The sequence below is a fragment of the Sapajus apella genome, unplaced genomic scaffold, assembly GCF_009761245.1.
Source record: "Sapajus apella isolate SASKATOON/1434 unplaced genomic scaffold, GSC_monkey_1.0 scaffold7, whole genome shotgun sequence".
Classification (NCBI taxonomy): domain Eukaryota; kingdom Metazoa; phylum Chordata; class Mammalia; order Primates; family Cebidae; genus Sapajus; species Sapajus apella.
The window spans coordinates 28087693-28099751 of NW_022436947.1; the positions used below are offsets into that span (position 1 = coordinate 28087693).

At 35.0% G+C, this 12059-nt stretch overlaps 1 protein-coding gene across 2 annotated transcripts in view; it reads left to right on the forward strand.

The window, feature by feature from the left end:
* BMT2 (base methyltransferase of 25S rRNA 2 homolog) overlaps nucleotides 1-12059 on the forward strand; it is a 97341-nt gene that overhangs the window by 76313 nt on the left and 8969 nt on the right. For both annotated transcript variants that reach the window (XM_032276241.1, XM_032276242.1), the window contains exon 4: nucleotides 7408-7522. In XM_032276241.1, the coding sequence (XP_032132132.1) occupies nucleotides 7408-7522 (115 nt within the window). The remainder of the gene's footprint in view (nucleotides 1-7407; nucleotides 7523-12059) is intronic.

The window sequence follows — 12059 nt, forward strand, 5'->3', positions numbered from 1 at the left end:
GACTTGTTATTTTGAGGTATATTTCTTTAATGCCCAGTTTATTGAGAGTTTCTAACATGAAGGGATGTTAGACTTCAGCAGAAGCCTTTTCTGCATCTATTGAGATGATCATGTGATTTTGTCTTTACTTCTGTTTATGTGATAAATCACATTTCTTGATGTGCATATATGGAACCAATTTGGCTTCCTGGGGATAAAGCTTACTTTACTGTGGTGGACTAGCTTTTCTGTGTGCTGCTGGATTCGATTTGCAGGTATTTTATTGAGGATTTTTGCATCAGTGTTCATCAAGGATATTGCTCTTTTTTTGTTTGGTATCAGGATGATGCTGGCTTCATAGAATGAGTTGAAGAGGAGTCCCTCCTCCTCAGTTTTTTGGAACAGTTTCAGTAGGAATGGTACCAACTCTTTGTAGAATTCTGTGAATCTATCTGATCCTGGGTATTTTTTGATTGGCAGGCTACTTATTACTGATTCAGTTGCAGAGCTCACTGGGAATCAATTTCTTCCTGATTCAGCCTTGGGAGGGGATATGTGTCCAGAAATTTATCTGTCTCTTCTAGGTTTTCTAGTTTGTTTCACTCACTTCTAATTAAAATTTAGCAATTCCTTCTTTAATGAATGTAGGCCACAAAACTAGTATCTATGACTTTGTTATTCAGAAAAATTATAGATGTTTGTATCATATTGTAGTTACCATATATGTCAGAATATTTATTCTCATCACTACTTTGAAATTGTGGTAATCATTAGATCCATTGCTGAATCATTATTTAATGTGTTACTAAAGAAACACTTGTTACTGTATCATAGCTTTATTTTTGTAATAGTATGATAACTATATTTCACAATAACTAGTGGCTTTAGCATCCATTAATGGTCTTGCCTAAATCAAGTTATGTTTATTATAATGGTTGCAAAATGGTGATTAATTTTTATCTTGCTTAAATATATTGGGTGGCATTCTTGTGTAAAAACAAGCTTTCCCTTCTCCCCCTCTTAAGTACCTGTGGACTCAGATTTTAAATCATTGTGTTAACATTCATTCTTATGATGGTGAAATCCTGGCAAATTAGGCCAATGGAAGTGCCTTTAAAGTAGTTTCTTTTACCTTTCCATATGTCTTCATTGGTGTTTAAGCAGTGCTTTACTTTCTTGTACAGTAAGCTCATCCAGGCTTACCGTATGCTTTCTCTGCTTCAACCTTGGCGTAATTTTAGTGGGAAAATGGGATTTAGAAACCAAATTCTGAGTATTAGATATGTTCTTTGTTATTGTGGTGTCACGGCTTTGACATCCTTTCTTATGAAACCTCTAGTTCTAATCCATCACTACAGGGTTCTTTCCCTCCATTGCCTCATTCTGAATTTGTATCTCCCAGCAACCTTAATTTGCAATTTGCTCAGCTCTTAAAAATTTAGAATATTTTTGCAGGTTTTGGTTTTTTTTTTTTTTTTGTCCTTAGAATATTACCCGTCAAGATTATTGTAGTCAGAATACTATATTGAAATGTTATTGAATTACTGGTTTTCATTCTGTGTTATTTGACATTTAACTAGATTAGTTTAACAACTTTCAGAAGTCAAAACTACAATGAAAGGTATACTCAGACATCCCATCTTATACTTAAAGCACCCACCTTGTTCCAAATCTTCTGAGGTTTTATTCGTTTCTGGTTTATCCTTTCTGCAAAAATAAAACATATATATGACAATAACAATCTCTTTAAATCAATTTGCAGTGATTATTCTTTTTTTTTTTTCCTTAATGGTGGAAGATTGAGAAAACTTTCAAAAAGTAAGACCATCAAATATTTGAACAACATGATTAACAAACTTGCCCACTTAACATAGATGTAAAATCCATACACACAGTCAATTCTCATTTGTAAATTCCTTGTCTGTGAATTCACCTAACTTACTTGTAACACTACAGTCAATACTGTGGCAAAAAAATTGAGTCACTGTACACACAGACTTCCCAGCTGACGTCTAACAAGGTGAGCTATGCCATCTTGTTTCTGCTCTCTCACACAATACTCTTTTCACAGCCTATTTGATGTTAAATTTTTTGTTTGTGCTTTTTGTTGATGACTTTGCTTTTAAAATAATAACTCCCACATATGGTGTTAAAGTCTAGTGTTCCTAAACACAAGAATGTTGTGTTGTGCCTTACAAAGAAAATACATGTGTTATGTAAGCTTCCTTCAGGCATGAGTTACAGTGCTGTTGGCCATGAGTTCAATGTTAGTGCACCAACAATATGTATTAAATATAGTGTTTTTAAACAGAAACGCATAAATTCAAAGTATGTGTTGATGAAAATGTTGTGACCAGAGACCTAACCCTGTAGTTTCCATGAGAGCCATTGTTCAGCATTCATTAATTCAACATTCATGGTCACTTTATAGAACCAAATGATAACAATTAGCCAGAATTAACTATATATACACAGAGACATATAAAGCAAATCCTTCAGATTATGAAAAGAATAATATATCAAAACCAATTTAGGAACTTCCAGAGAATACAAGATTGATTTGACACTATACAATTTATGAATTTTTTTCTACCACATATACAGATTAGTCATATCTGCATAGATATATAGTATACATTTGGTAAAATTCTGCATAGATTTGTGTCAAAAGTTAGCTAAGCATAAAAATGACTTCAAGAAGCCCTGGCCAGAAATGACTTCAAGAAGTCCTGGCCAGAGAAGTCAGGCAAGAGAAATAAAAGGAATTAAATAGGAACAGTCCAACTATCTGTGTTTGCAGGTGATATGATTCTATATCTAGAAAACCCCATAATCTCTGCTAAAAGCTCCTAGATCTGATGAACAACTTCAGCAAAGTTTCAGGATACAAAATAAATGTACAAAAATCAGTAGCATTCCTATACATCAGCAACATTCAAGCTGAGAGGCAAATCAAGAACACAATCCTATCCACAGTTGCCACAAAAGGAATAAAATACCTAGGAATACAGCTAATCAGGGGGGTGAAAAATCTCTGCAACAAAAATTGCAAAACACTGTTCAAATCAGAGATAACACAAACAAATGGAAAACATTTCATGCTCACAGATAGGAAGAATAAACATTGTTGAAATGGCCATACTGTCAAAGCAATTTACAGATCCAGTGCTATTTCCATCAAACCACCAACTACATTCTTCACAGAACTAAGAAAAACTATTTTAAAATTCATGTGGAACCAGAAAAGAACCCAAATCACCAAGGCAATCCTAAACAAACATAACAAAGATGGAGGCTACACACACTCCTCAACTTCAAATGATACTGCAAGGCTACAGTAAACAAAACAGCATGGTACTGGCACCAAAACAGACACATAGACCAATGGGACAGAATAGAGAACCCAGAAATAACACCTACAAGCATCTGATCTTCAACAAAGTTGACAAAAGCAATGTGGACAGGGCTCGCTATTCAATAAATGATGCTGAGATAACTAGCCATATACAGAAGACTGAACCTGGACCTCTTTCTTACACCATACACAAAAATCAATTCAACATCAATTTAAAAATCTTAAAATGTAAAACTATAAAAACATTGGAAGATAACCTGCAAAATACCGTTCTAGACATAAAACCCAGGAATGATTATGACAAAGATGCCAAAAGTAATTGCAACAAAAACAAAAATTGTCAAATGGGACCTAATTAAACTACAGAGCTTTTGTACAGCAACAGAAACTATCAGCAGAATAAATAGCCTACACAATGGGAGAAAATGTAACTGTACATCTGACAAAGGTCCAATATCCAGCATCTATAAGGAACTTAAACAAATTTACAGGCATAAAATAACCCCATTAAAAAGTGTGCAAGGTATATGAACAGACACTTCTCAGAGAAATACAAATGTGTCCAGCAAGCATATGAAAAAATGCTCAACATCACTAAATGTTAGAGAAACACAAATCAAAACCACAATGAGATACCATCTCACAGGCATCAAAATGGCTATCATTAAAAAGTCAAAAAGTAACAGTTGCTGGTAAGGTTGCAGAGAAAAGGTAGTGCTTATACATAGCTGGTGGGAATGTAAATGATTTCAGCCATTGTAGAAAGCAGTGTGGCAATTCCTCAAAGAACTTGAAACAGAATTACCACTTGCCTCAGCAATCCCATTTTTCAGTATGTATTCAAGGGACTATAAATCATTCTACAGTAAACACACATGCACACATATGTTCACAGCACAATTCACAATACCAAAGACATGGAATCAACCTAAATGCCCATCAACAGCAGACTGGTTAAAGAAAACGTGGAATATATACATCATGGAATACTATGCAACCATAAAAACGAATGAAATCACATCTTTTGTAGCAACACGGAAGGAGCTGGAGGCCATTATCCTACACAAACTAATTCAGGAAAAGAAAACCACATACTGCACGTTCTCACTTGTTAGTGGGAGCTAAGTGATGAGAACACATGGACACAAAGAGAGAACAACATTCACTGGGGATTATTTAAGGGTGGAGACTGAGAAAAGGGAGAGGATTTAAAAAAAAAAAAACAACTATCTATTGGGAACTATCCTTATTACCTGGGTGACAAAATAATCAGTATACCAAACTTCCTGTACACCAAACTCCCAAGACATATCGTTTACCTATGTAACCTGCACATGTTCCCCTGGGCCTAAAATAAAAGTTTAAAAGAAAGGAACTTTAACGTTATCAAGAATAGTATATAAAACCTCTACCAGTTTTTATATTTAATGATGACACTGGAATATTCCTTCTGAGATAGGGTTTATAGTGTCCATCCGCTTGCCCACTTCTGTCTACCAACATATTGGAAGTCCTGGGCAGAGTAGTAAGGTGAAAAAAAAATGGATGGGTAGGTGGGTGATAGAGGACAAAACACAAATGTCATTTTTCACAGGTTAGGAACTTATGTACCTAGATTAGAGTACACAAAATAATATACAGATTAAGCAATTGAGATTTAAAAAAAAAAAAACAGTAAAGCTGATCTAAAAAATATGTGTAGAGTAACCACCCCTTCTTCACAGAGAATGCCAACAACCCCTATGGAGGCCTAAAACCACAGATATTACTGAATCCTATGTATACTGTTTTTTTTATACATACATACCCATGACAAAGTTTAATTTGTAAGTTAGGCACAATAAGAATAACAATAAATAGAACAATTATAACAAAATACTATAGTAAAAAAATATATGAATGTGGTATCTCAAAGTATCTTACTGTACTTCACTTACCCTTATGATGTGAGATGATAAAATGCCTATGAGATGAGGTGAATGACAGGCATTGTGACATAGCATTAAGCTACTATTAACAGTCTGACCATACATCAGGAGGAGCAGGATCATCTGCTTTCAGTAATCTAGATCATGAAGCTATGCTGGTTAAATATCAGGACCATATAATATCCTGTTAATGACTAATGCAGAAAGCATGGATACTTTGGACAAAGGGATGATTTACGTCCTGGGTCTGATGGTGTGAGATTTTTACCATGCTACTCAGAATGTCACGTAATTTAAATCTTATGACTTGGTTTATTTCTGGAATTTTCTGTTAAACATTTTCAGACCATGGTTAACTTCAGGTAACTGAAACCACAAAATGTGGAACAGCAGATAAGGGGGGACTATTGTATCCAAAGTCAGTTGCATCTGTGTAAACAACAACAGAAAATTAAAAGAAAAAAAGTACAGAGTATCTATGGGGCAAAAAGATAAAAGCATCAAAAACTAGGAAATACCAAGGAATGTAATTCCAACAAAAGATGTGAGGGAACTTTTTAGAGAAAATGATCAAAACTATTGACAATTTTTATAAATAAATGGATAACTTTCCATGTTCATGGATTTGAAGATTCAATATTGTAAGGATGTTAATTCTCCTTAAATGACCTTTAGACTTAATGCTAATACTAATAAGAGTCTTAAATGTACCACTATACAGCAGTGAGAGTGAATCATAGAAGCACAGACAACCCAAAAACATCAAATGAAAGAAGCAAGTCAAAAAATGTAGTGTAAAACTAAACTATAGGCATTCAGTCATAAGTAGTTAAAAATTAAGGGAATGGTTATCCCTAAAATAAGGATAGTGGCTACATTTTGGAAAAATGTGAAGGATGTAATCAGGGAGGGGCATGCTTCCAGGGTGCAGGCATAATGTCTTGACCTAAGTGGTAATTACGTGGACACTCACTGTGTGACTATTCTTTAAACTGTGTATATTTTATGCAGATAAAAAATTAAGGAGCTAAGCTAAAGAATGTGAAATAGGCTAAGTATGTTACCAAGAATTAATCAGTTATTAAGCTGATAATCCATAAAATTAAGTTATTGGTGATTGCTCCATAATGTTGAATTAACTTGAATAGTTTAGGATACTTCATCCAGATAGAAAATTCAATTTATAAGAAGCATATATTTTTTAAGACTCTCAGACATGTATTGCTACTCATTTTACTAGAATCTATCCTACAGAACTTAGCATATAGCAAATTCTGCTTTTACTATGCTTTGGAAGATCATTAGTGGAAGAAACACAAAAATTTTATTATATAACATGGTAATAGTGAACAATGATATCTACCACTGTTTGTGCACTTACTATGTACTAGCCATGGGGTCAAGTACTAAATATATTATTAATTTGGGAAAAAAGTCTTAGGGTGACTACCACTGTTATCGCTGTTTTACATGTTAAGTGTCAGAATCAGATTATGATCTTAGCCTTTCTAATTCCAGAACTCTTGTTCTTAACCATAGCCCAATTAAGGTTTAGAATATTTAGTAGTATGTATAGTAATTCGTATTGTTATAGATTCTCACTTTTTACTCTCACTTTATCATGAATGTAGAATGAAGTTTTCCAGTGACTGCATACCATGTGATATTGCAACGGCCTGAGTGCAAATTTGTCTTCCATTAAGCCAGACATTAGAGAATTGAAAAAATATATTTTTTTAAAAAGGGGGGCATGGGGGTGCCAGGCACAGTGACTCATGCCTGCAATCTCAGCACTTTGGGAGACTGAGGCCGGAGGATCACTTGAGCCCAGGAGTTCAAGACAAGCCTGGGCAATATAGCAAGACCTTGTCTCAATTTTTTTGTTAATAAATATATATAAAACAAGGCTGTATTTTTTTTACTATCCTTTTAAGTCTAATAAATGAATATTTTTTAAGACATGTTCGTCTTCAAATATGGTGATTATTAATAGATACAACTCACAGAAACGAAAGCTTTTGGGGTCTTCAGTAATTTTTAAATGTGTAAAAGGGTCCTGAGACCAAAAAGTTAAAGAACCTATAATCTACATGATTTCTTATATTCTCATATTTGATTTTGTTCTTATAAAATATCTGTTTTTAGGTTGCTACAAGCCTCAGGAAAAATCAGATTACTTGATGTTGGCAGCTGCTTTAACCCATTTCTGAAGTTTGAAGAATTTCTAACTGTTGGCATAGACATTGTACCTGCTGTAGAGGTATGCATAGTTTTGTTTTCAGACTTCAGTACTTTACGTCTATATTTACAAAAGAAAAGCACTTTCTTTGCATCCCTAAAATAGCAAATATATTTCCTTTGTACCCATTAAGAAGAGATTTTTATTCAAACCTAAATAAATTTTGTGAAAATATGAACATTTAACCAATTTTGTCTTTATTTTCTTTATCATCTAAATAGCCATAGTCTAGAACTATATTAAAGTAAAATCATTGGAATTAAGAAACTTCAGCTGGGCACGGTGGCTGATGCCTGTAATCCCAGCACTTTAGGAGGCTGAGGCAGGCGGATCACCTGAGGTCAGGAGTTCAAAACCAGCCTGGCCAACATGGTGAAACCCTGTCTCTCTTAAAAAATACAAAAATTAGCCAGGTGTGGTGGCAGGCACCTGTAAATACTACTTGGGAGGCTGAGGCAGGAGAATCGCTTGAACCTAGGAGTTGGAGGTTGTGGTGAGCCAAGATTGCACCACTGCATTCCAGCATGGGGCAACACAGTGAGACTCCATCTCAATTCAGATTACAGACTTCCCCATAGCTGTTGTGTTTGGGTTTTGCATTTTGTTGTCTTTGGTTTATTTCTTTTAATGCATCTCTTTCTGAAATATACAGTGTTGTAGAGCCATTATGGAATGGTAGAAAGAGACAAGGGCTTTGGCGTCAGCCAGATTTTATTAAATCCAGCTTGTTTGTACTTGAGTCAATGAAACTACTTAACATTTGGCCTGGTAAATTATAGGAACTTAATAAATAATAGATACTATCCTTTCCTTTGAGAATGTTCCTGTGGGTCAATCATTATGACACTATAATTTTAATTCAGTGAAACAGGATCACCTCCTTATCAGCTTCAACTTTTTTTTTTTTATGACGAAGTTTCGCTCCTCTTGTTGCCCAGGCTCAGGTGCAGTGGCATGATAACTCACTACAACCTCTGCCTCCTGGGTTCAAGCGATTCTGCTGCGTCTGCCTCTCAAGTAGCTGGGATTACAGGCATGCACCACCATGCCCACCTGACTTTTTATTTTTAGTAGAGACAGGGTTTCACCATGTTGATCAGGCTTGTCTCAAACACCTGACCTCAGGGGATCCACCTGCCTCCCAAAGTGCTGGGATTGCCGGCATGAGCCATCACACCTGGCCACCTTGAACTTTCTTTTACCTTAATCATGTGATGCCAAGAGTTTGTGTTAAAGGCATTTTTTTAAAGGTAGATGAGTTATTTATATCAGAACAAGTTATTTTTCCAGAATAACATAAATTCATTATGTTTACCATTTTACTATTGTTAGACCTCCAGACATAAAAATTTTTACAAAATGCATTTAAATGTTTACAAAATTTAATGTTATTTTTAAAGTATGGATTAGAGTAAACTCCTTGGGTTAGAGACTTTTTTTCCTCTGCTGCTATATTTCCAGAACCTAGAAGATTCCTAATATATGCCTAATATATTTAATACTTTTTTAAATAAAAGAGTAGAATCATACTTCCAACCTAGGTTTGAACCTCTCCATCACCATTTGATCCTCAGTTTTCTCATCTGTATAATGGAATTAGTAGTGGACCACATTTTATAGGATGTTGTAAAGCACCAAGCATAGTACCTCTTAATAGTGCCTGCTAAATAAATGTTTGTTGTTACTGAAAAAGTTCCTGCATGAAGATTCAGCTTTCATATGAGACATTTCTTTAATTATGTATCATTTTGATGAGCATGACTAAATAGATTAAATCTATATGAGTGACAATGAGGAACAACCAAGTCCTAAAACCATTACTGTTATTTCTACTTCTGTTTTCTCTATGCTAAAATCACTGTTCTTAGCTTACCACTGCAAAGAATTTTTGTGCCATCAGGAACTACAGTTTTAAAGCCCAATGGCTTCATGCATGGATTCTCTTCCCTTCCTTCCTCAAGACACACATGAGAGATGTTCTTCAGGGACTGCTGAGACATCATGACCATTTGATCCTTAAGCTTAATATTAAATCTATTTATGGATAGGGCTATAAACTTTGAATTGTATAGTCACTAGGGAAGACAAAAGAACTGCTAGTAAGTAGTAGAATCAGAGTTTCACAGTTCAGAATTCTATAACTAATTTTAAAACAGAGTAAAGGGACTAACTCTTCCTGCCAAGATGGGATAACACAGACTAGATTTATCCTCTTCTAACACTTGAAGCAACAAAAAGAGTGGACTGAATATTCGAAATAATTTTGATTCTACACATCAGATAATGAAGGACAGTGAGCTCAGAGATGGAAAACAAATGAGATGAGCCCTACAATTACTCTAGGATATTGCCTTGAGAGTCTCCAGGATGTAGCACAGAGAAAAACCCAAGCAGAGTCTAGGTGATTCCCTGAGTTGTGAAGGTGGCATTGAGTGTCCTAGGAGACCAAGGCAGCTAGAGTTTCTAGAATAGTCTACTGAAAATAAGTAAACCATGGAGGAAAAACTCCAGAGGCCTGCAAAAGGTCCCCTTTGAATACTCAGCTAGGTATAGATAAGCATACATGTATATGAGAAAACTACATGAGACTCAAGAAGGTACTGTCGGAAAGGATTAGAGGTTATAGTGGCCAGCACTCACACAGGGAAGTGTTAATATTGTACCTGTTCCCACCAGCCATGCTGGAACATTCAAGATTCACAAACATTGAATAGAGTACACAGAGAAGGGTCTTATCTCAATAATGGATAATAATTTGCCTTAGATAAACACTGCTCTAGTTCCACATAACAGATCTTAAAAGCAAGACCCAAAAAGTTCAAATTGTCTCCAGGTATCTTAACTACATCCCAGAACACAGTTCAGGAATATTTATAGCAATCCATAGCTATTGTACCCACCAAGGTAAAATTCACCATGTCTGACATCCAAAAAAAAAAAAAAATAGCCATGCAAAGCAGTAAGAAAATAGGACCCATAGTGAGGAGATAAATCAGCTAACAACAAACAACTTTGAACTGACATAGAAACAAGGACATTAAAATAGAGATAATACCAGTTTGGGAAAATTCCTTGAGCTAAACATTTATAGTTTGTGCTCTTTCCTATATGTGTTATGCTTCAATATGGTTTTATTTTAATAAAACATATCAAAACTGTATAAAAAGCTAAGTAGAACCATGAAGCTATCTTAAAATACCCAAATCTGTCATCTAGAGACAGATACTACAATGTCTAATGTGAAAATACATACCAGTGGGATTACTGCATATTAGATGTTGTAGAAGGAAAGGTAAATTGAAGTTACAACAATAGCAACTATCTAAAATTAAACAAAAAATGTTTTAAATAGAAGAGCATCAGTGATACAAATCTAAGCAGCTAAATATAAGCATAATTAGAATCTCTCCCAGAAGGTGGGAGATTTGAAAAAATAATGGCCAATAACTTTCCAATTTCATGAAAGGTATTAACTCACAAATTCAGAGAAGCCCAGCAAATCCCAAATGAAAGAAACATGAAGAAAATTACACCAAGGAATATCATAATCAAACTTCTAAAACTAGTGATAATGTCTTAAATGCTTAGAGTACTGAGAGAAAAAAGTCACCTAGAATTTTATACCCAGCCAAAATATCTTTCAAAATGAGATTTTCCTCAGATATATGAAAGCTGAAATACTTCAATATTAGCAACTTGTATCATAAGAAATGTCAAGGGGGACGTGCTTTAGTCAGGTAGAAATCTTCCCAAAATCTTGATCTCTCAGATTTCTAAGCCTCCAGAACTATGAGAAAATAAATTTGTATTGTTTAAACCACCCAGTTCATGGTACTTTGTTACAGCAGCACTAGCAAACTAAAACAACTTAATCAAAAATAAAGATATAGAGAACGATTTTTAATATAAATAAAATGGGAATTTAAGACAGTAGTAGCATAAAGGGTGGGATGAGAGAATCAGAAATACACTTGGCCCTCCATATGCTTGGATTCCACATCTGTGGATGCAGTCAACCACAGATCAAAAATATTTGAGGCAGGGTATGGTGGCTTAAACCTGTAATCCCAGCACTTTGAGAGGCCAATGCAGATGGATTACTTGAGCCCAGGAGCTTAAGACCAGCCTACGCAACACAGCAAGACCCTATCTCTACAAAAAATAAAAAAGTTAGCCAGGCATGGTGTACTTGTATTCCCAGCTACTCATGAGACTGAGATTGGAGGATTGCTTGAGCCCTGGAAGTTGAGGCTGCTGTGATCCAAGATTGTGCCACTGCACTCCACACTGAACAACAAAGACCCTGTCTCAATAAATAAATAAAAATAATATAACAACAAAAGTACAGTGTAACAACTATTTACACATCATTACATTGTATTAGGTATTATAAGTAATCTACAGATGACTTAAAATATATGGGAGGATATGCATAGGGTATATGCAAATCCACCATTTTATATAAGAGACTTGAACATCTGTGGATTTTGTTATGTTCAGTGGTTCCTGGAACCAGTCCACTGTGCTATTAGTACTTTGAGGTTCTTATACATTAAGT